Source organism: Apus apus, chromosome 17 (assembly GCF_020740795.1).
Source record: "Apus apus isolate bApuApu2 chromosome 17, bApuApu2.pri.cur, whole genome shotgun sequence".
Taxonomy (NCBI): Eukaryota; Metazoa; Chordata; class Aves; order Apodiformes; family Apodidae; genus Apus; species Apus apus.
In genome coordinates, this window is record NC_067298.1 from 4988073 (window position 1) to 5011678 (window position 23606).

The following is a 23606-nucleotide window of genomic DNA, read 5'->3' on the forward strand; positions in this document are numbered from 1 at the left end:
TGTTTGTTTTGGCAGAGAAGGAAACTGTGTGTTCTGAGGATGAGAGTTACAAATGAGGTCAAGCTAATTCTCAGATTACATTGTCAATTAGGGAGGAGCTGAACTTCAGTTCATAAGTAGTGTAGTTGATTTGATGTGTTTGTGGGGCTTAAACAAGGACACATCCCATTTTTTTTTTAACAGATGGACCTCCTGAGCAGCAGTGTCATACTTTGACAGTGGCAAAGCAAATAGCCCACCTTAGTCTTGGGACCTGCTGGACCATGGTGGCTTCAGCCATCAGGGTTCTGATGTGGTGGTGGAGCCGCCAGTGGCAGGTGAAGCAAAAACCAGAAAGATATCCACGTGTCTCTGGGCAAAAGCAGCACTGTTGGCACCATCCTGGGTGAATTCTAATGTGATTAAGTGCCTTTTATTGGTTTGTCTCCTTTCTGTTTATTTCAGAGGCCTTCTGTCTGGAAGAGTGGGTGGTTTTGTAGCCTGACTCATTCCTCTCAGCAATGACTGCCTTTCATTATCAACTGAAGGAGACACAGTAAGGTAATTTACAAATGCTTTGTCATAAACTTCATAAAGCTTATAAACCCAAGGGCTTGTTATTTGCTCTTGGATTCTCCAAGTGCTTTACCTCGTGGCTTCACAGAATAACACACATAGTTGAACCACCAGAAGAGTAATTTTCCACAGTCCCTATTTTTATAAGGAGCTTTTACTGTCCTCTTGCTCTTGATTGTGTGTTCACTCTTAAGATACCAATTATTTTAATTAACTGGGCTTGTGTTTAATTAGAATATCAAGGGTTAATATGAACTCAGACATTGACCAAGCTGAAGGTTGGGGTGCCCTAGATGACAGTCTATGAGTAAGATGCAGTGGTACAGATTGCTTGAAGAGAGGGAGGGCAACCTCAGGTGCTGATAGACAAGCCCCAACCAACGTCTGCTTGGAGTCACAGGGCTGGTTTACATACCATAAAAGCCTGAACCTGCACGAGATGACCTTTCAAGATGTCTCTTCTAGCCTTTGTTGCTGTGGCTCTGCAGAGGAGCTCATTCCAGAGGGCTGGGTAGTGTCTCAGTGAGTGCAGAGTGCCCACCACAGAGGAGAGAGCTGTAAGGGCAGGCTGGCAGAGATCAGCACATGGGCCAGACACCACCTGAATTTGACATCATCCTGTTAACAGCACAGCTTAGTCTGTTCCTGTTGTAGGCCTGATCATTCTTGTTTGATAACTAAAAACAGGGATGCCAGGCTTGAGATGCAGGCTGCTCAGCCAGGGACAAACACACTCAGTGTCCTGCCTGACTTCTCTCACTTTCACTAGTATGACACCCATCTTTAGGAACTGCAACTCGTGGGAAGAGAGGAATAATTGTGCAGCACTGTTAGAATCAGGCTGGCTGATCCTCTTGGCCTCAGCTGAGACTGCAACAAGAGTGTCCTTCCCAGAGATCTAATGCCTGTGAGACAAACTCCAGTTGAACAAAAACTAAGCAGCTCCCAGAGAACCAAGAGAGAATGGCACACCCTTCCTGAGCACAGGGATCTCACATTTCCACTACAGCAGCACAGTGTGCTGCTCTCCTGCCCAACAGTTGGTTTGCCTGGGGTTTTCCCAGGATTGGATTGATAGATTTTGTGCAACTGGTCTGTTGGAGAATTGTTCTGTCCATGACTGGCAAAAGCCTCTGGCAAGTTGTTAGGGAGTAGGATGGAGATAAGTAGCATGGGACCCTCTAGGTATCTTAAAGCAGAACAGCTGTTAAATAGAAGACAATAGACAGAGAGAAGGGAAGTGAAACATGGAACAGGAGCAGAGAGGAAGGCTCTGTGAGGCCACATTTTTTCCAAGTGTAAGTCAGGGACACAATGATTTATACCACTCAAGAAGCAGCCTTACAGCTTGCATTCCTGTAGCACTTTTCTCCCCAAAGGTTGCCAAATGGCACATTTGTTCTGCCAGATGTCAAGAGGGATTGTTTCTGATGTGAAGTCAGTGGGAAGAATATGGGAAAGACCTTTAGGAAAAAGTACTTCACTTCTGGCTCTCCAGTTAGTAGATCCCTGCACAGATGTGATTCTGTAATTCATATCTGTGCAGGGCCTGATTTTTACAGCCAGATGTGAAGTGCTGAGATAATAGGCCTCTATATTTTCTTTTTTGCCAGGGGTACAGAGAGGGTTTTGGGCTTTGTGATTCATGTGTTTCTCTCTCTGGAGCACTGGAGAGTCTTAGAATGCTCCTGGCAACTGTCAGGGACAGGAGCTGGAGAGGCTCTTTTTCTGATGTGGGGCCAACTAGCCATGAATTTAATAAATTACCTCCTTACCTGCCTGCAGTTCTGCACTGCTCTGTGGGGGAGCAGCTCTCTGAGAGATTCCTAGTCAAGGAACAGAGTATTTTCTTCCTTTCCATCAAAGAGATCTTAAAGGAGATCAGCTCTGAAGTGGTGTCAGTTTTGTCTCTGTCTGTCAGCTCCCAGTGATATGCTGGGCTTCCTGCTGGGGTGGCACAGAGAAGAGGCTGTTGAGGGAGGCATTTGGATAAAGGAGCCCTGGTTCTTTCCAGCCTCTGTAACTTGAGCTGAGGTTTCCAGCCATTGTTGCTGGGACTATGTTTTTCTGTTGGGTTCTTTTTTTTTAAAAAAAAAAAAAGTTCTCTCAAATGAAGTGGCTCATTATTCTTCTGATGAAGAAATGCTGGGAGCAGAGCCAGTTCAGTTGGATGGGGTGGATGGTGAAGAGCTGGAGAAGCAGAAGAGCAGTGGGATGGAAGACTTGGTCTCTTTCACTCAGTACAGAGAGGTTAACACCCATAGCTGTGGTCATAAGGAACATGCTCAACAGCTGAGCAGTCATTGTGCTTGCAGAAAGAGCTAAACCAAGTTCCAGTAACCAGAGGTTGTAATATGACCAAATTCAGAGTGTTTATACCCCATCTCCCAGTGATTACTCCAGGCAAGGTCTTTTCTGCTATGTGGGTGCTGACTACAGGAGCTTGCATGTGTTCCTGGGTGGGAGAGGAGCAAATATTGCAGCTTGGACCCCTATCACAGAGTCACAGAATGTCAGGGGTTGGAAGGGACCTCTAGAGATCATCTAGTCCAACCTCCCTGCCAGAGCAGGATCACCCAGGGCAGGCCACACAGGAACACATCCAGGTGGGTTTTGAAAGTCTCCAGAGAAGGAGACTCCACAGCCTCTCTGGGCAGCCTGTCCCGGTGATCCCATAACCCTCATAGTAAAGAAGTTTCTCCTCATGTTGAGGTGGAATTTCCTGTGTTCTAGCTTCTACTCATTGTTCCTTGTCCTTTTATGGGACACCACAGAATAGAGACTGGCCCCTTCCTGTTGACACCCACCTTCAGATATTTATAGACATTGATAAGGTCCCTTCTCAGCCTTCTCAAGACTAAACAGCTCCAGGTCTCTCTGCCTTTCTTCACAGGAGAGATGTTGAAGTCCCTTTGTGATCCTTGTGGACCTCCATTGGACTTGAGTAGATCCCTGTCTCTTGAATTGGGGAGCTCAAAACTGGATACCCTGGTGTGTTCTCACCAGGGCAGAGCAGCGGGGGAGGAGAAGCTCCCTAGACTTGCTGGACACATTTCGTAATGCACCCCAGGATAGCATTGACCCTCTTGGCCACAAGGGCACATTGCTGTCCTATGGATAACTTACTGTCCACTAGGACTCCAAGGTCTTTCTCCATGGAGCTGCTTTCCAGCAGGATGACCCCTAATCTGTACTGATGCCTGGTGTTATTCCTCCCCAGATGCAGGAGTCTACACTTGCCCTTGCTGAACTTCATGAGGTTCACTTTTGCCCAGCTCCCCAGCCTGTCTAGACCTCGTTGGATGGCAGCACAGTCCCCTGGTGTGTCACCACCTCTCCCAGTCTTGTTTCATCAGTGACCTTGCTGAGGGTACACTCTATCCTCCCGTCCAGGTCGTTGATGAAGATGTTGAAGAAAACTGGGCCCTGGTGTTACGACACAGTTTCAAAGCAGTTTCTTTCCTGGGGCATTAGCTGAGTGGGTCTGGATGCCAATCAGACAAAACAGCACTAATAAAAACCCCTGAAGTTTGCCATTCTCTGCAGCTCTTCTATGTGGACACTGAGGAGGCACTTGCTAACATTCCAACATGAAAACCACTGTCTCTTTCTCTCCTGGGGCACTTCAGCCCATGGAGAACACAGAGCAGGTGGCTCACTAAGCTGTTCCCCACCTGCTGGTACAGTTTTCTGAGATTTTGCTCAGTGACAGAACCAGGGGTATTCTTGCAAGTGCAGCAGCAGGATGGGTGGGGACTTGGCTCCAGTAAATCCTCTTATGTCTGGGTGTTTGTTCAGTGGTTTTGGGAGAATGGACTTGCTGAAAAATGGCCAGTGAGTGTGGAATCAAGGCAAGCTTGGAAGCTGCTGGGCTATCAGTTTTGTTTGGTGAAAGCAAGACAAATAACCATGCAAAATTTGCTCTTGTAATTCTTTTTCCCCTGGATTCCCAGCCTGAAAGTATGTGCCTTCTGAAGGTGGCTTCTGAACTAGGAGGGGAAAACAAGAACTCCAAGATCTCCAAGCCAAGCCTTTGCTAGCTTAGCCCTTGCTAACCCACAGGCATGACCCCTGAGCAGTCACATGCTGCAGGCAATGTCATTCTTTTTCTCTCCCAGTTAGAACTCAGTTCTTGTATCAAGTCACCCTGAATAGGTCCAAACATCACCAGCTTCATTAACAGGTCCTTATTCCACAGCTTTCCAGTCAAGGACTGGTTTGGGTATGCTGTGGACATCACTGAAAGACTAGTTTGTCCTGCAGTGGAGCTTAATCAGTTTGTTGAACAGCTCTGTCCTGAAAGCACATCTTGGGATGCCCTGTTCCCTAGCCCAGAGCCATGGGAAAGTGGGAAGCACACAGGGCACAGCAGGTAAGCAAGATTTGATACACAGCCCCCTGGAGAAGGTGCACACAGAAATTTCTTGGCAATAGTTCAGACTGTGGCTGACACCCACAACACACACAGATTAAGATATAATGGAGGTAAAGTTTATGTAAAAAAACCAAACAAACAAGTACCAAATGAACAGAAAGGCTAATCTGCCTTTCATCTGTCCAGGATATAACTGAGGATGTAGTTACATGCATGTGGAATTGAATACACAATTGGAGATGGAAAAGGCTTAACAGATAACCATCTTCACTTCAAGCTCCCAGGTGGGGCTTGCTTAAAAGAAAGTTTTCACAGCTCTAAAGAATAGAAGAGCTGCTGGTGTGAGCGTGTTGGTAGCTGGACATGCTGTGCTTGGCTTGAGTCTCTGCAGCATTAGAGAAGCAGCATCTCCTGGGGCTGCTGGTAGGACTGCCAGAGAAACATGGAAAATCTCTCCTTTGGAAAAGGTGGCTGATGTCTGGCCTGTGGCTCTTCAGAGTTGCCAACCCCTCTGTTAGTTGCAGTCTCCTCTTACTATCTCCCTGCCTGTGGGCTGGGGACCCTGTGTATCCAAGGGATCACACTTCTTACAGAGCTTTACAAGGGAGCAGCTCTGTTCTTGGCCTCAGTTTTCACCAGGCCTCCCCTGAGGAGTTACAGTACATTCCCATTTCCCATTCTGACTTCATGTTTGAGCTAACCAGCCTGGCTGCCTGACCTCTTAACAGACTGATTTCAGCAGTGGAGGTGGAAAGCTGATAAAATCATATGCCAAGGAAGTGAAAAGCAGTTCCCTGATATGTTTTATTAGGTTTTCTTTTACACCAAGAAGGTCAAAAGCCATGTGCTTTGCATAGCAAGCCTGCTGCTGGCTAATGTGCCTGCCAGAAATTTGGATATTCCCTCACACAGTCTTTCCTGAACAGACAGTACTACAGACATCTTCCCAACAATTGCCAGCACAGTTCCTGAAAATCAAAGCAAGCTGGATTCTTCTGTTGGTAGGAGTCTTGCTACCCCTTATGGCTCTTGGTTTTGCAGCAATGTTACATGAAGGAAGTTGAAAGAAAATGTTTGTTGCCTCCAGAATTTCCCTTTGGGACCCTATTAACAAAAAATGCCTTGTAGATGCACACAAGCAGCTTCTTCCAAGCAGTGTGCCTGGAGGTGCTTTGGACTTGAAGGAGGAAGGGTAAAGTGAAGCCATTGCTGTTTATGCTGCACATCAGGGCTTCAGGGTTGGTCCTTGTTCCTGTAAGAATGTGCTGCTGGACATCTTGTTGAGAACAGAGTTGCTGTTTGCCTGCTGCACACCCAGACCTGTAGCCCATCTGGAATTGCTGGGAGCTAATGAGGGGCTGCCCAGGAACATGGCAATACCTTGGCTGATATTTTTCTCAGTGCCTGTAATTGTTCAACAGATTCCAGGCTCAGTTTGAGCAATGATGAAATGTTTTGCTGTAGATGGAGGCAGGGTTGTACCCTGGACTAACAGCCTCCCTTATGTTTCTTCAAGGGCTTTTCAAACCTGTGTTATTGTTTAATTTTTCTCTCCTAGGTCTTCTGATGACCAGTGTCTTGTACTTGAATCCAGAGAGAGTAACTTGTCAGGAAGTATGGACAGTAAAGGAATGCAGTTACTGCTGTGCCTTGGACAGGATTCCTTGTGGCTTTTTGCTGTCATGTGTGGAGGGGTACAAGGTAGGTGTGAAACCTGGCTGGCTTTCCTGGAACTTGGAGCAAACATCTTCAGTGCTCTGTGTGTTCAGTAGCAGAGTGAGTGCTAGCTTCTGACATCAGTGATACTGTCAGCAAAAGCTTGTTTATATCTGAGCTTAATTTTGTATAAGAGCTGTGCAAAACCAGCCCATGTTGTAAGAAGCAATATCAGCATCTGTCTTTGACCTGTCAGTGTTAACTCCCTCTGAGTTCACACAGCCCGTGATCTCTGGCATGTACATCTGCACGTGAGAGTTTTTCTGGCTGTGATGTTGATCTTTCTGTCTGCTGGTGGGGAGATGTTTTCTGGTGGAGCTCTGGGCAGACTCCTGGCTTCCATAGAAGAGAGGATGAGGTAGTTGTTGTGGGATGGGGAGAGAGAGATTATGCTGCCCATCAATGAGAAGCAACATATCCCAGCTCTGAATATGCCCATGGCTCAAATCAAGTGTAGTGCAAACCCCTAGGGTTGTGGCAGGGCTTCATTGCCCTTGGGATGTTTTTTGTGGACATGGCATCAGTGGAGCTTTGTTTTAACTGACAGTGTTGATGAGCAAAGCCTGGTTGTGCTCTACAAACCCTAAATGAGTAGGTTCCCCCTAAGGGAAGGGGTGTAGAAGGCAGTTGTCTGTCTGTCCATGGTGGCATGACTCACAGGTATGAGATTCTGGAAGTATATCTTGATGTTCTGTGGAATAAAACTTGAAATGTATTAGATGCACCCTTGAAACCAATTGACTTTCAAGATGCTGTACCACAGGGGGCACCAGAGGGATCCAGCTCTTCTGAATTCTACGACTAGTTGCAGCCTCAAATCCATCCATGTCGCGGTGTAATGGTGAACTGACATAGCTGTCATTTCTTGGCCACTCAGTGATCCCTGTGATGTGATGGGGCAAGAGTTCAAAAGCCAAAGACCAATCCTGGAGATGGTGCTGGAGGAGGCTTGACTGAGAGCTCCCAAGAGGAGCAGCTGAGGAGTGTGTATCTCTGCTACCTGTACAAGCAGCTCAGAGCTGAGGGGCACACTCCTGAGCCACCTTGGAAACCTGAGCTGCAGGCAGGTCTGTGTAGTAAGCTTGTCAGCAATAGCAGGGTTAGATTGTGAGGGAGCTGGCACCTTTCAGAGAAGTGAAATGCAGGATTTCAGTTTTCCCAGTTGCTGTAAAGGCAGCTGAGCTTTGCTAGAGAGGGAGGAGACTGACTCTAAGCCCTGTTCTCCAGTGCTTTACCAAGCACTAATCTGCCTTTAAACACAAGCTTTGTTCTATGGTGGTTTTGCAAGGACTCTTGCTTTGACTTGTTTGAAACAATCGCAGGGTAAAATGGATGTGTCTCCAGCCATCAGCTTTTGGGGGCAGGGGTTGCTTCTGGATTGCAGCTGCAAGCATGGAGAAGGAAATAAAGATCTGTTTATAGTTACACCTGGAATCTTGCCTGAGCCCTTGTGCAGGTTGAGGTCTGAAAGGTAGTTTCTTTGACTGCAACTGTGGCTAATTCCATCATTCACACAAATGCTCCCAATGATTCTTCCACCAGATCAGAGGTACAGGTTTTCCTCTCACACAGCACTAATCTCGTTAAGGAAAACATAGACAACTTCCATTGTTTGCTGTAAAAGGTGTTTCTTTCTGCACTCTGTGTTGCAATAAGCTTAGGGTGGTAGGCAGGAACAGCACAAATCTGTCTTTTCTGGGACATTGGGTCTGTGTGCAGAGTGTCTGGGGATGTTGGGAGAGAGGGCGTGCACATTCTTGTGGGGAAGTCCAGAGAGAAGACCAGCCCTCTCATTCAACACACCTTCAGAAAGCACTGCCCAGTGAGCACCTCTGGGCAGCAGCAGCAGCAGAGCCTCTGTCACTCTCAGGCATCCTCATCATGTGGTTCTGCAGAAGAAAGCTTCCTAAAATTCCCAGAGCCCTCTTTTGGCTCATTGTTTTCATACACTTGTGCATCTTTGTTGTTTATTTGAACTCCTTGTTTGGCTTGATGAAGACAGGGATTTTCAGGTAAGAGACCTGCTTCCTTGGGATGTGCACTGTCTAGGCAGAGTGCTTGGGCTCACTTGCTTTCTCTGTGTCTTTTTACTCTGAAACTTGCACTTCTGGTCTGAGTGAGGTGACCAGTTTGCTCTAGCAGCCCTTGTGTACAATCAGAGCATTCTGTGGGAAGTTCCACAGTCAAGAACTTGCTGCTGCTGGATCACTGTTTTCCTGTGTTTCCTGGTGTAGCTGTTTAAGAAAGCAGCTCTTGCTTTACTAACACAACCTGTTTTCATACTTGGGCACTACCTAGTATTTTCCTGGTGGCTCCCAGAAGAGATTTACTCAGCCCTAGTCCAGATTGCATTCCTGGACATAGAATTTGGTGGGATACCTTGGAATTTATAGTGGTTCCACATCTGATTCCTAATCAAATCCACTGCGTACTGGGAGAGCAATGCCCTGCAGATCAAGATACATATATTTTTTTATATAAGTGGTCAAGTAAATCCTACAGGTGTGGAGGGAACTGCAGTGTAGACTGCAGTAAAATGCCTCCAGCATCATGGACAGGCAGCATTGCACCTTGCATGAGCACAGCAGATATTGAAGCCTTTCCTCCTACAACCACAGCTCACTGACCTGTTGGTGCTGGGTTCTGTGTTTAGGAAGCACCACTGCTGCCTGCCCCCCAGCTCTCCTGTGGTCCCACCTCTCCTTATAGTGGGATCCCACCTCTCCCACCTCATCTTGGTGGGATTAGTTTTCAGCTGGACCTCTCAGGGCTGCTGCTGTGAGGGCAGACAGGAGGGGTAAGGCTGGAAACACCTTCATCTCTTCTGGAGGTGGCGTGTGTTCAGCTCATCTCCGTGATGAGACCACACCTCAAGGACAGCTATAAAATTGGAGAGGTTGGAGTCTGCACAAGGGAGGTGGGAAGGGGGAGAGGTGTGGAGAAGTCAAGTGAGTTGTCCTTGATCATAGACCCCATCAGTGGCAGAGCTGGGACAAGAACTGTCTCTCCATGCCCAGCTGCTTGAAGCCATTTCATTCTGCTGTAGTTTTAGATAATGAAAATGATCATAATTTTGCAGCTTAAGTAAAACACAACTAGAGATGAGCTGTGTGTGGCTGTCTGTGAGTCAGTCTTATTTCTGTATCTTTATATGCAATGTAAAATACACAAAGCAGCATTTTTATAGCTTTGTCCTTACTGTTCTGGGACTTGGTAAATAGAGAACAACAGAAAATGTCATTGAACTTCTGTAGTTTTTTGCCAGCTAGAGTCTGGAGCCTGAAACTTGATGAGCTGCTTTGACCAGTTGGATTTAAAATGCTGGCTGGGAGAGGAGAGCCCTGTAGGCCTGTGGGTGCCCTGGCCACATGGGTCTAACTGCAGGGAGCAAAGTTTTGGGTGTGAAGGGCCCTAGGTTTTCCATTTTGGTCTCTGTATGTTTGGCATGGTATTTGAAATTAAAGTGTCAAGAGAGCTGGGGTGGAAGCTGTGCCCTGCAAGTGAAGAAGTACAGGAAACCTAGAGGGAGGAGGGGGTGGTTTGCCATACTCTCCTGTTTCATTTGTTCTCTGCCCCTTTGTTTCAAAGTTTTAATCATCTTAAAAACACAACACATCCAGGGGTTTAAGATCTGCCTTAAGCCACCTTACCAAATTCCACTTTACCTAGAGTCTGTATCAAAACCTTTGCTCTTATTAGGTGATAAACAGCAGCCTGAGTTTCTGCCTGAAGCCCTATGAGAGTGACTGCTGCACCCTTTGAAGCTGGGTTATGATTGAGGGGAGGCAGAGGAAGAGCTGATAGGCCATTTGCCACAGCCTCTTTTCCTTGGAAGTAGCATGGCCAAGGTTCAAGTATTTACCCCAGCTTGCGACAGTAGGGATGCTTTTTTCCCCTTCCTGCTCATCACCTCAGAAGCATTTACAACAGCTCTGGAACAAAGGTGTGATGCAAAAGGTGAACCTGAGTGTGAATCAGTGCCACAACTCCCCTGGTTTGTCCTGGAGAGCTTTGATGTGCATGAAAGCTCAGCTGCAGAGATTTTTCACCTTCCTTTTTCCAGTTCTGCCCTCCAGCCACGTGCAGGCAAGAACATTTGGGACACAACCCCACCACTTCTGCCTTCATGTTTTGGTGGGTTTCAGCCCAGACTAGTCTCAGGTGGCTCTTCTGCTGCTGGCAGTTGTATCCTCCTGTGATATCCTCGTACCTGCCTGTGCCTCTGAATCAGGCAAGAGGGCAGCTGCAATATTAGAGGTGGTTGCTGAAAATTCAGACATTTTACATTTTTAAGCTTCAGATTGTATTTTAATAGCTTTGAAGTTCCTGTTTTAAGATGTGTATCTGGTAAGTGCTGTGATTCCATGGCATGAGTTGGCTAAGAGGGAAGAAAAGAGGAAGAAGTGCCTTGTGGCCCCAAATGCTCAGTAAGTGATGTATGGTGCAGGAGTGAGTTTCACTTATTAGTCTTCTCTTTCTGAATTCTGGGAGACCTTCATGCTCAGTTTGGAGGAGGCTGAGGGGTGACCTCATTCCAGTCTATGGCTTCCTCATGAGGGGAAGAGATGGGGCAGGTAGAGATCTCTTCACTCCTGTGACCAGTGACAGGACTCAGGGAAATGGCAGGACTCTAAATCAGGGGAGGTTTAGGTTTTTCACCCCGAGGGTGGCTGAGCACTGGAACCAGCTCCCCAGGGCAGTGGTCACAGCACCAAGCCTGCCTGAGTTCAGGAAGCATTTGGGTGATGCTCTCAGGCACATGGGGTGATTCTTGGGGGGTCCTACACAGGGACAGGAGTTTGACTCCGTGATCCTGATGGGTCCCTTCCAACTCAGCATATTCTCTGGCTCTGCTGGCAAAGAAGAGAGCCAGATGGCTGCCTTCATGGTCTGTGCCATGTCCTGAACTCAGGATCTCCAAACCAATCCCGCAGTGCTCTGGGGACATTGCCAGGGGTTCTGCCCAGTCTGTTCTTTGCTGGTTTGCAGTTACTGCCAGTGTGGCTGTTTTGCAACCCAAGTGAAGTGAAACCAGTGTGGAACCTCTGGGGTTTGCTTCGTGGGGGGAGATAAAAGGGGTGTTCAGGCCAGAATAGTGTGGGAAGTTGAGACACACTTTGGTGGCAGAGTTGAAAATGACATTGAATTCATACAGCACCCTGCAGAAACTCAGTGGCTGTTGCCAAGGCAAGTGTGATGGTCATATGAAGTGATTTCTCTAAAGAGCAGAGAGAGGCTGAGAGTCAAGAGCACTAGAAATGGGCTGGAAGGTGTTCAGCCTTAAGTGGGAAGTGTGTGTATGTGATGTGTCTGCTTTTCCTTTGATTAGATTCGAGAAATGGATCCTTGTCCAACGTGGCCCGTATGTGCTACGAGTGGGCATTGAAGAGCACCAGAGTGTAGGATATTCTGGTAATGGGAACTCAGGGAGCCTTTTAAAGGTGACTTTGGGGAGAGACACCACCAGGCTTGAACAAGATATGGTTGAGAGGACATCAAGATGGGAAGGAAAAGAGGAGCAGAAGATGATCAAACCAGTTGCCAAGGAAGCCAAGGAGAGCATGACTGTAAAACCAACCCCCAGGTTGGAGGGAATCAAGAAGACAACAGTGAAAACAACCCCTACAGTGCACGGAAACAAGGAGAAAACAACAGTGAGACCAGCCCCACAGGTGGAAGAAGCCAAGGAAAAGACATCAGTGAAACCACTTACCAGGGTGGAGGGAGACAAGGAGATAGCAACAGTGAAACCATCCTCTGGGGTGAAGGGAGCTCATGAAAGCAACATGTCCAAAGACCAGACAAAGCCAAAAGAGCCTCCTGCACCAGTGGGAACTGTAAGACCTGTTCCTCAGGTTGCTGCAGTGACAGAAAGGAAGAAACTGAGGGCTGCTGACTTCAAGTCTGAGCCACAGTGGGATTTTGAGGACAAGTACCAGCTGGACAGCTCGTCCCCACCATCGGTAGGTGTGATGGCTGTGTGTGTTTGCCAAGAGTGATGCCTCCCTGTTGACCTGGCTTCCTTGTAGGTGACTTTCCACCAGGTAGTTGATGTAGTGCTGAAATTATGCCTCATGTTCATGGTGATGGGGACTCAGAGGGGAAGGGGAATGGATGATGTACCACTGGAGTTCCTGTGCTTCTTTCCAATACCCTCACACACAGGCACACTGATGCTCAGTCAGGTTTATCAGCTCCCTACTAATCAACCCTTACTGTTTTCCAAGACCTGCTCTGAATCAGTGAAGGCCAAAGCTGCCAAGTCTGACTGGCTGCGAGATCTTTTTCTGCCCAACATCACCCTCTTCACAGACAAGAGGTACTTCAATGACAGTGAGTGGGAGCGCCTGGAGCATTTTGCACCTCCCTATGGCTTCATGGAGCTGAATTATTCATGTAAGTCCCACAGGGCATGTCAGCATGGGACCATCAAACTCCCCACAAGAGCCTTATGCCAAGTAGCTGGAGGTTTGCAGCATCTCCATGTCAAAGGCCTCGGGCAAGGTGGATCTTTTGGTGGAAGCTATGGTGGTTTCACTGTCTGTCCTGAAGGCTCTTGATGCTAACTCTCCACCATGTTTGTTTCACAGTGGTGAAGGAGGTCATGTCCCTGCTGCCCCCTAATCCCCACCAGCAGCTGCTTCTGGCTAACAGAAACAGCAGCATGCCAACATGTATCAGCTGTGCTGTTGTGGGGAATGGAGGAATACTGAATAACTCTGGGATGGGCCAGGAGATTGACTCCCATGACTATGTCTTCAGGTAGGGCAGGCTTCCTTCTTAGAAGGTACACAGCTGGGCTATTCTGGCTAGCAGCAGTTATGGCTGGATAACTGCCCCTCTTCTAGCATTGCACTGACTCCGAAGTGCCAGAATGACTGATGGCAGGAGGAAGTGAAAAACCAGAAAGGAATTGAAAGATTCCTCCCAGGAGGAACCTGAGTTCACAGAGGACCTGTAAATAGCTGTCTCCAAAGCAGAGGGAAGTGACTGCTGCAGATCAAGAGGTGTAGCTCACACTTCCTCTGAACTAACATTATCTTTTCTAGCTATAAACATGGATGTGAGGGTTTTCAGTGGTCACTTGCCAACTCTGCTCCTCTGTTTGATTTCCTTGGCCAGGGTGAGTGGAGCTGTGATCAAAGGTTACGAAAAAGATGTGGGAACGAAAACCTCTTTTTATGGATTCACAGCCTACTCCCTGGTGTCCTCTCTCCTGATCTTGGGACACAAAGGGTTCAGCAACATCCCACAGGAAAAAGTGAGTCGGGTCCATGATGTTTGCATGTGCAGCTTTGCTGGATGCTGTTAGTCTGTGGCCTTCAGCTCTGGTCTGGCATGAGGAGCAGAGGGGCTGAGCTCACACTTTAGTGTTGCCCTTGGTGAGGGAACCTGCACTGCCTTGGAGGGACTGTTTGCTGTGTCAGTCCTACCTCTTTGGCATGTAGAAGTAGCTGCACATCGGATGTGATCTCCTTTCTGCTTCTGGGGGATAGTTAAAAGCTGCAGACCAAAGATCAGTGCCCAAGAAGCTCAGTGAGCCTGGATGCCTGCTTGCTTTTTGTTTATAAAGGATGTGTCTCTCTTGTGCTGCTCGTTAATGCTCACTTGTTTGCTTAGCATGTCAGATACATTCACTTCCTAGAGGGAGCTAGAGACTATGAGTGGCTGAGGGCTCTTCTGCTGAACGTGGACATCAGGAAAGGATTCTTGAACGACTACGGGTAAAACTGGACCCACCTCTACACCCTTTGGTTTGGTGCTCTTTGCTGTGCCCTCTTCCTTTCCACAATGCCCAGCCCTGCTGAGGTGCAGGCCAGGGTAAAGCCAGGTTAAAGCCTCCCTGTGCTTGCAGATTTATTTGGAGAAATATCTTCTTTCCTCCCCAGCTCTGAGTACTGCTGTAAGCAATACACCTCCTTCCTTGTGGCTGCCCCCTCCCTGGAGGTGTTCAAGGGCAGGTTGGATGAGGCTTGTGCAGCCTGGTCTGGTGGGAGGTGTCCCTGCTCATAGCAGGGAGGTTGGAACCTAATGATCTTTAAGGTCCCTTCCAACCTTAGCCAGTCTATGATTCTATGATTGATTCCTAGAAGTAGCTGATTCCAATTTTGTGGAGCCAGAGCTTGGAGAAAGCTTTGTGCTCCTCTGGGGGTGAACACAATCAGTTGTCTCATCTGGTGTCTGTATGTGGTGGCCTGCTCATGGATGAAGCTCTGATTTCACCAGTTCTTGTCTAGAGCCACATGCTTTTGCTACTCCTGTCTCCTGTTGTTGCCTCTCCTCCCTGGTCTCTCCCTCTGTGATGCACACAGGTTGTGGAAGCTTTATCCTAATCTGGGAAATGCTGCAGAATAACTTCACTGTGTTTGTGGTTCTTCTATCATGGAGTGCATCAGGACTGGTGCTTCCCAGCTGTGATGAAATAAAGGAGCTTGTCCTGACTCTCCCTCTTCCTCTTCTTAGGAAAAGGCCCCGGGAGAGATTCAATCAAGATTTCACAATGGACAGATACCTGGTGGTTCACCCTGATTTCCTCAGATACATGAAAAACAGGTGAGCTGGGGGCTGTGTGCTTTAGTGGGCTTTTTTTCTGGCCAGCACCATCTCTCTGTCTTTCTCTGGTCTCTCTCCTCCCAGCTCACTCCCTTGTAACTGCAGTTCAGCCACACCAGTAGATGGGGGGTTGGCTTCACCAGTATGCAGTCAGCTGAAACTCTCTGTGGTGCTGCAGTGGGATCTTGGTGGTGGGTAGACATCCAGCATCTGTGAGCTGGAGAAGCAACAGCTGCCCAGGTAGTTTGGCTTTCTGCATCCAAAAGAGGTCCTGGGCAAGTTGCAACTTTAGGTGTGGAAAGAGTGTTGCTGAAGTGCCAGAACAGTTGATGTTGTTCAGGACCAACAGTTCATGGTTCCCGTTGTTTAACACCTTGGAGGAAGGGTCTGTAACAGCCCTTCTCTTCTGAGATTCCTTCTTGACTCAGAGCTTGTTTGTGCCCTCAAACACAGTAATAGGCACTTTGTCACCATCCCAATTGCCTGGCCTGGCTGCTGCTCTTTGCCTCTCTCATCCTTTTCATAAGCCTGCTGGTCATGGTCACTGTAGGATCTGCCAATTGTGGACCAAAAGATGTAGGAAGAGCTCCTGGTGTGTCCTGCTTTGCCTGCATTTATCCTTCAGTCTCCTTAAGAGTGGACTTGTGCCTTTTCTGGGAGAAGGCAAGTGCAGTGCCAGATGACTTGCATCTCCCTGCTCATTCTGCTGTCTCCCCTCTGCCCTGGGTCCTTTCCAAGGCCAAGAGGGCCCAAATGCTGCTTTTTTTTTTCTCTCCTGGTGAGGTCTTCTACCTTCCTATCAACTGCTGGTGCAAAGGGCTGCAGCTCTGAGCAGGTTTTGTGACCCTCCTCTGCACCTTTCCTACGTCTCGTTTCACTCCAAAACGTGGCTGGGAAGCAGGATACACCAGGCAGCTTCAAAACCACTTCTGCACTGCAGGGCAGAGGGTGGACTTAGGAGTGGCTGAGCACACAGTGCTACCCACACACGTGAGGTACCCATGCTCATGGCTGGTGTGAAATGCCTCATGTGACCACAAACTGCTGCCAAGAGAGAAGATGCCACACAGGGGGATGAGTTGTGTCCAGCTTGAGCCACCACACCCAGCAACTCTTTTGTGCCTTTTATTGTGTGGTTGTTTGGTTTTTTTTTTCCCCCTCTCCTGCTGCAGGTTTTTAAAATCTAAAAATCTGGAGAAGTCCTACTGGAGGCTGTACAGACCCACAACAGGGGCCTTCCTGCTGCTGACTGCCCTCCACCTCTGTGACAGGGTAAGGGCACAGTGACTCTTGCTCATGGCACTGCCTGCAAAGGGGGGGGGATGCAGAGCAGGGCTGGCTCCAGCCCCACCTACCATCTGCCTTCAGGGTACATGGGTTCTTGTCAGCTGCAGACAAGCAGGTTGAAGATCAACAGCCCCAGATAGTTCAGATAGAAGTTGTGAAGCCTGGGGAGGGCCTGAGAGCCTTCCTGCCCCCCAGGGGGGCAGCAGGAGGAGAGCAGGGTCTCTGGAACCAGTGCTCATAGTCTGGTCCTTCTGGACCCCAATGCAGCGTCACCTGAGGGAGCCCTGACTGGCACAACTGTCCTGTGCTCTCTCCCCATTTGGGACCTGTCCCCTGTGTTTCACTTGGTTCCCTCCCTCCTTGGTACCTCTCCCTCTTGCCCAGGTGAGTGCCTATGGCTACATCACGGAGGGCCACGAGAAGTACTCAGATCACTACTACGACAAGGACCCGAAACGCTTGGTTTTCTACATTAACCACGATTTCAACCTGGAGAAGCAGGTGTGGAAAAAACTTCACGATGAGAATATCATGAAGCTTTACCAGAGATCCTGACTGTGTGGCAAGGGACATTGCCTGGGAAATCTCAAGTCTGGCAATGGCAGAGGACCACCAGAGCCAAGGTTAGCTCTGGACTTCCAGACACATTTCATCCCCACAAAAACAGTTCCTTTCTTCAGCACCTTGGTTGTCTCACGATGTTTCTACAAATGTGCAGTTGCTACAGACCAGGAGAAAACAGCAAGAAAATGCAGCAGACCAAAAAAGAAGTCCCATCTGACTGCTGCAAGATTGTTGCTGGTGGTTGTAGGCACTGGTACTGGATCTGGGTGGCATATGGTCCAATGTCCTGTCCAACTTCTCCATCCAGGTTTTCGGTCTTTGCAAGGAGATGCTCCTCAGGCTGGAGCTACTTCTGAGTGGATCCTCTCCATTGGTGGTACCCATCTTGGAGCTGGGTATTGTCTAAGCAAGTTCCCTCTGCATCCAGTGGATAGATGTGGACACACAGATCCTGTCTCAGGTTGACTTAATTCCTGGAGGTACTGCTGTCACTCTGCTCCCTGCAGATGAAAAGGATGAACCAAAACTTCCAAGTGACAAATTAGAGAGAAGATGAGTCTCACTTCTGTTTCCCACTGTGGCCTCATCATGAGACCTCCAGGGGAGAACCACCATCAGCTCCAGGGCAGGAAAATGCTTTCCATGGTGCAGCAGGCATGCTGGACTTGGTGCCTCTTGCTCTGGACCTCACCTGGCTGCAGGACATGTGAATGTTGAGTTGCTGTCCTGGTGTGCTAAGTCCCTCCTGAGCTGGGCTTTGGCATTTCTGGCTCCCAGCTGTGCCAGGAGTGCTGCATTTTCCCTCTTGCCAGGGGAGACAGGAGCTCTCCAAGTCCAGGGATGGATGCTATCCATCCTTGCTGCTGGCTGGAGGTCCTGTTCCTCACGGTGCTGAGAAGGGCTGGGTTGCAGCCTGTTTGCCTTCTGAAAGGGTTTGTGCAAGCAAAATAAATGGTACTGCCTTGGCCAAGCTGGTTTTTATTCGCTGCAGCTCAGTGGAATGTGGTTATTTAGGATGCAGAATCACAGAATCATTAAGGTTGGAAAAGACCTTCAGGATCATCAAGACCAACCATCAGCCCTACACCCCCGTGACCACTAACTGCACCCAGAGCAGCTGCTTAGAGGCTGAGGTAGTGGCTGATGTGGCCAGGAAAGGGCTGAGTGTTAGTGCCTCCATCTCCAGGTGCTCTGCAGCTTATGTGGAGGCACCTGATCCCCCACTTGTTCACCTTGCTATCCCAGGATGGGGAGCAGAGCTGGCCAGACACCTCCCTGAGGAAGTGGGTAAATGTCTGGTGAGTCTCTCCTTGTCCCAGCAGCTGCTCTCCAAGTATCTCAGGTGCTGGAGACAGATACACAAAGGGCTGGATGCTTCCCCCATGACAACATGCAGGCAAAAAGCCACTTCCAGTGTCCAGGCAGGTCCAGTGCATCTCCCAGTGGCCCTGCTCTGGCTGTGAGTGGTTTTCCTTCTGTGCAGCATTTCTCTTGGGGGCAGCAGCACCTCCAGGGACCCCCTTGGCCCTGAGGGAGGCATTTCAGTGCAGATTGTCAGCAGGGTTTGTCAGGTCCCTTTGTCCCTTTTTCCCTTGTGCTGAGGAGAGGCCAAGCAGTTTCTCACTTCTGCATTTGGGTGATCTGGGAGAGGGGGCAGCCTGCTTTTGGCTGCTCTGCTTATACGAGCCCCACAACATCCAGGGGAGCAGGGAGTTACACAGCAGGCACTGGGCCTCTGTTGGGAATGTTGTATGGCAGCCCTGCATGAACACAGGCCCCGTGAAGAGCCACAGGCTTTGGAGCAGACCAGAAATCCTCCCTGAGCAGCAGATGGCCTCCCTGTGGAGGAGGAGCCTGATGGAGTCTTGTTCACCCTCCAGAGCCAACCGAGGACAAACTCCTGCACCCTGGACCCCTCTGGGTGTCTCAGCCCCTGGCAGTGGCTGTGAGTGGCTGGTGTCCCCAGGCCCTGCAGGCTGTCCTTGCTGCACTCTCAGCTGGGCTCTGGGTGGGCAGGGGGCAGCTTTGTCCTTGCCCGTGTGCTGGGCTGGGCTGGATTGCTGTGGGTTGCCTAGTGACCGACTCCACACGGGTATTTTCCCTGCCTGAATAGGGCTTTTCACTGCCCGAGATGTTGGAAGAAGTTTCTCTTAGACCTTTCCCTTCCCCCTCCTCCTCTTTTGTTTTCCTCTTCTCTGGGAAGTAGGATGGGGCTGAGCCCCACTGAGCAAGGGGACCGTGGTGGGTGAGGAGGCTTTGGGAAGGGGTTGGTGGCCCCAGCCTGCACTTTCCCCTGGTCCCCAGCTCCTCTTTGTGGCTGAGGCTTCCCAGAGTCAAGGGAAGGAAACTTCCCCTGAGGCTTTTCCCACCAGCAGAGCCCATTCCCTCCAGGATTTCCTCTCAACACAGCTGGCATCATTTGGTGTTACCAGGGATAATCTTGGCTGGAGAGGGGCCTTTCTGTGGTCTGGAGTTTCCCAGCAAGATCTGAACCATGTTCTCTCTAGCCAGAAAAGTGGCTCTGACCTGAGGGACCCCTTTGCCCCCTCACTTTGCTTCTGCCTCCCACCCCCTTCACCCAAGGTGTCCCATCCCACTGTGGGCTGGCCAAGGTGCAGCATACCCAGGGACACATCCCCTGGAGCACGTGTCTTGGTGTGTCTGACCAGAGCCACTTGCAGCATCAGTTCTGGAGTGGCCATGGGAAGTTGGGGGGGTTTGGAGGTGGCATTTCCCAGCCCACTTCTAGCCTGGCACAAACTAGTGTAGCAAAACTCCTGGAGAGCAGCTGGAGCAATCCCTGGTGAGAACCAGGACTCGGGGCTTGAGCAAGTCTCCTGGCTGGGTGTGTGTCCCAGGGTGGAAGCAGCAGTGCTGGAGCAGCCCGAGGCTGAACAGCCAGTGCCCATGGTGCAGGGCCACCCCACCTGTCCCCATCCAGGTCCTCACAAGTGGCAGGCCAAGCAGCATTGTCCCAGTGCCACCAGGTGGCAGCTCCTGTTCAGGGACCTGTCAGCACATCCAGGTTTGGCCTGGGTGGTGTCCAGGTGCCCTGCACAGCCCTGTGACACCAGACTGTTTTCCCCCCAGTGTCCCTCACTTCGTAACGCCCACCTGCCCGTAGAGTTTATGGCCCAGGAGCAACCTGAGGCACATGGGGACATGCACAGAAGAGATTGGGGACATGCAAGTGCCACCCTCACAGCTGCAGAGTGGGTGCAAAGGTGCAGCCTTGGCTTGTGCAACATGGCACAGCACTGGGCACCACAAGCAGCAGGACTGATGGTGGGATCAGGTCTGACATCCTGAGAGATGCCTCAGACACAGCGACTCCTCCTCCTGCACAGACACAACACCTAGTGCCAGGGACCAACAGCATCTTTCCCTACTTCCAGCCAGGAGCTCCAGGGTCTGGTGGATTCAAACAGGGATTTGAGGAAGAAACAAACAACTGTGCATGTTGAGAAGATGCTGCAGTGCCAGCCCTGCTTTTTTGGGAAGCTGTTGGTGAGCACAGTGAGCTGCCACAGCTGTGCCCTCCTCCTCCATGGGCTCCCCAAAAGCTAACAGCTGCCAGATATTCCCTGTCAGGTTGCAGGAGACAAATCCACCGCTCTCATGGTGTCACCTTCCTGTCAGAGCTTTCAATCTTTGGTTTGGTTTCCACCTCTTCCCCTTTTGTGGTGACTGCTCAGGAGTCTAGCAGAAGCAGGGACCGTGTCCTGCTGCGTGTTTGCAGGCACGTGGCTCCTTGACTGGGGCCAAAGCAGGAGGAAGCAGATGGAGACTTGCTGGGCTGGGGACAGGGATGCACCTCAAAAACAAGTGGGTGGTGAAGAGCCCATCTTGTCCCCCTTTCTGGCCAGCCCAACCCTGCTCTCTGGAGCCCAGGGTTGGGCTGACCAGGGAGGGGGATAAGATGGGTTTTGCACCATGTCCTGGGGCTTGGGGTGTCTGCTAGTGCTGGCAGCCAAGACCAGACCCACAGATGGCTCCAAGGCACATGCAGATTGTCACTTCTGCCTCTTCCCAGGCAAGAAACTGAGACCCAGAGCAGCCAGAGCTTGGCCACCAGTGCCCAGCTTCCCAGCACAGAGCAGGTGCTCCCTCTGGATGCGTCGCTCCTGAGCAGCCCTGGCTGGCTGGGTGCTGTGGGGGTGTAGCCAGAGGCATGTACCTGTTCCAGGTGAGCTGAAAAAACAACCTGTGCTGGTGACTGACCAGATGTTATTTATCTTCACCAGTTGCAGAGTGGTTTGGGACAGGCTGTGGGGCGTTCACCCTCCTCACCTCCGCTGTGTGGACATTCTCCTGTTGGTGGGGATGTGGCAGCGAGGAAATCCAGTCGGACCAGAAAATCTATTGATAATAGGGGAGGGAGAACAAGATAAAGGAGCAGTCCGTGGCTTTGTTGTGCACAAAAGGCCAGATGACCTCCAGAACCTACCCTGCAGCAAGGGCCCTGCAGGCAAACAGCTCCTGGGGGTGCAGCAGCCCCTGCTTCCCACGCCAAGAGGCTGTGGTGCTCTGGGCTACTCTGCCAGGCTCAGCAGCAGGATCCTGGCTGCTGCAGGACTTTCCCAGCTTGGCCTGATCCAGCCCTTGGGTTGGTAAATCCTGGAAACACGCTGAGTCCTGTGGATATCCCAGGGCTCCTTCCACCCCTCCCGCAGCAGCCATGCACCATCAGGTGGGATGGCACAGGTGGACAAGGGCCTGGTGTCCCTTCTGCCCAGCTGTGTGCTTTGGGGACAGAGCCAGAGCCCTGTGGCTTTGAGGCTCCCACGTTTCAGCAGAACTCAGGGACTCTTTTAACGTTGCTAAAAACAGAGGGGAAAGCAGCAGTTTGTTTTGTCACCCTAATTTCTCAAGCTCTCCACCCCTCCAGGGCATAACCCAGAGCCTCACAGGATGTCTCACACCCAGCAGAGAGGGGATGGTCTTTGACCTGTGGGTTTGGCTTATCTCGGCCTCATCAGTGGTCCAGGGCTGACCAAGGGCTCTGCCATGCACAGGCAGCTCTGCCATAAGAGCCGGGCTGGGCTGTGTCAGCCCCCTACTGCCACCACAGGTCCCGACCTGCCACCTCAGCTCCTCTCGGCAACATTCCTGCTTTTGGGAGGAGTGGGAGAGGACTAAAGGGTGTATTTCCCTGGTGGGCCACATCCTGCCAGGTTGGTACCCAGACGGGGGCACCTCAGCTCAGTGTCACTGCACCCCCTGGCCCCGCAGCGTGAGGTTGGGAGTTGCTGTGGGGTGAGCACAGCCCTCAGCATCTCTGCTCCTGCAGCTGGGTGCTGCCACCCCACTGCTGGCACCCGGCTCCCCGCCTCCAACCATCCTCCCACCTCCCGACTTCGGTTGCAGCAACACCTAAAATCCAAGCAAAATCCTTCAGGGAGCATCCCCAGCACTGCCCGGGCAGCACTTTTCCTGGCCCCGTTCCTACCAGGACCTGGCAAGAGGAGGTTTGGCCAAGGCAGGTTCTGGCTGCTCTGCACATCCCGTTGGGAAGGGGCTGTGTGTCAACCTCTCCAGACATCTGCTGATCAGTTTGTCACGACATGGTGGCCGTGCCTCCCCAGGCAGCCATCTGGCCCCACGTCCTCCAGCAGGGCTGACATAACCCACTCCTAGCTCCAAATTTCAAATTGCAGGGACATTTTTCTAGGAGCAGATCTTTTTATTTGGCACTTTCTTAACTGCACCTCTGACCTGTGCTGAGCAAATGAGGGTATAGAAATCCTTCAGGAGATTTTTGGAGATCTCTTTCTCCCAGCAAAGACCACCAGACTTCCCTCCACCAACCTGTGGCTGACAGCCAGCTGGTGCAAAATGTGCTTATTTTCCTCTCCCTCTCTCCAGCCACATGGATGGTTTGGGTTTTGTTTCCAATAAATAATCACTGGAATAAAAAGCCCAAGCTAAAAATGATGCTTCCTGGCTCTCATTGTAGTTTCTTTTGTGCTCTCTTCCTAATCTTTATTTGGTAGCTATAATCCTAAAAGGTTTTCACACTTATTTAACTTCTAAATGAAGCACCACTTAATTTTGAGGCATGGGCCAAAAGGCATTGTGGCACAAAACAAGTAGAGCAGATGAAGAACTCTGCATCTCATTCTCACCCCTTTCAACAAAAAAAAACAACAGTAGAAAACCATCATAGATCATGGGAACAGAGAGAAGAGAGGGATGTGAAGAAACCAGCTCCTCCATCCAAGCTGTTGCCCCACCAGCTTTTGCATAATTGAGCCATAAATGTCTCCAAATGGCAAATTCCTGACTTTTCCCCAGGCCACTCGCTCTGGACCATCAGTTGTCCACCTCCCAGGCCAAGCCTTGTTATTTCCCTTGTGACTTACTTGAACAGTTGGTAATAATTAGCTTTGATTAACGAAGGGCCAGAGTCAAGAGCTGCAGAGCTGAGGTGCTGGGTCACAGGGAGCGAACCCATCGGGTCAGAACAAACAGGGGTGATCCCTGTATCACAGCAGGTGGGGACAGGCACCAGGCTGGGGGACCTTTGAGCAGGACCCCAGACTCTTGTACTCTCCTC

General features: G+C 50.2%; 2 protein-coding genes across 3 annotated transcripts in view; both read left to right on the forward strand.

Annotated features, from left to right (window-relative positions):
- Positions 1-478, forward strand: part of MXRA7 (matrix remodeling associated 7) — a 38586-nt gene extending 38108 nt beyond the window's left edge. The window contains exon 6 of the transcript XR_007891100.1: positions 445-478. The gene's annotated coding sequence lies outside the window, so the exon portion shown is untranslated. The remainder of the gene's footprint in view (positions 1-444) is intronic.
- A 6010-nt stretch (positions 479-6488) lies between these two features.
- ST6GALNAC1 (ST6 N-acetylgalactosaminide alpha-2,6-sialyltransferase 1) lies at positions 6489-18020 on the forward strand. Of its 2 annotated transcripts, none has more exons than XM_051634641.1 (9): positions 6489-6631; positions 11976-12609; positions 12874-13042; positions 13237-13408; positions 13769-13907; positions 14267-14370; positions 15110-15199; positions 16372-16471; positions 16871-18020. In XM_051634641.1, exons 2-9 carry the CDS (start codon positions 12127-12129, stop codon positions 17039-17041), a joined length of 1428 nt encoding a protein of 475 aa, XP_051490601.1. In that variant the 5' UTR covers positions 6489-6631; positions 11976-12126; the 3' UTR covers positions 17042-18020. The 2 variants fall into 2 exon arrangements, with proteins under 2 accessions (XP_051490601.1, XP_051490600.1); XM_051634640.1 differs by lacking the exon at positions 6489-6631 and adding an exon at positions 8218-8658.
- The last annotated feature ends 5586 nt before the right edge of the window (positions 18021-23606 follow it).

Coding starts and splice junctions, on each gene's coding strand:
- ST6GALNAC1 (XM_051634640.1), top strand. CDS start 8,528: ATGTGGTTCTGCAGAAGAAAGCTTCCTAAAATTCCCAGAGCCCTCTTT. Junction 13,043..13,236: donor CATGGAGCTGAATTATTCAT/GTAAGTCCCACA, acceptor TTTGTTTCACAG/TGGTGAAGGAGGTCATGTCC. Junction 15,200..16,371: donor CTCAGATACATGAAAAACAG/GTGAGCTGGGGG, acceptor CTCCTGCTGCAG/GTTTTTAAAATCTAAAAATC.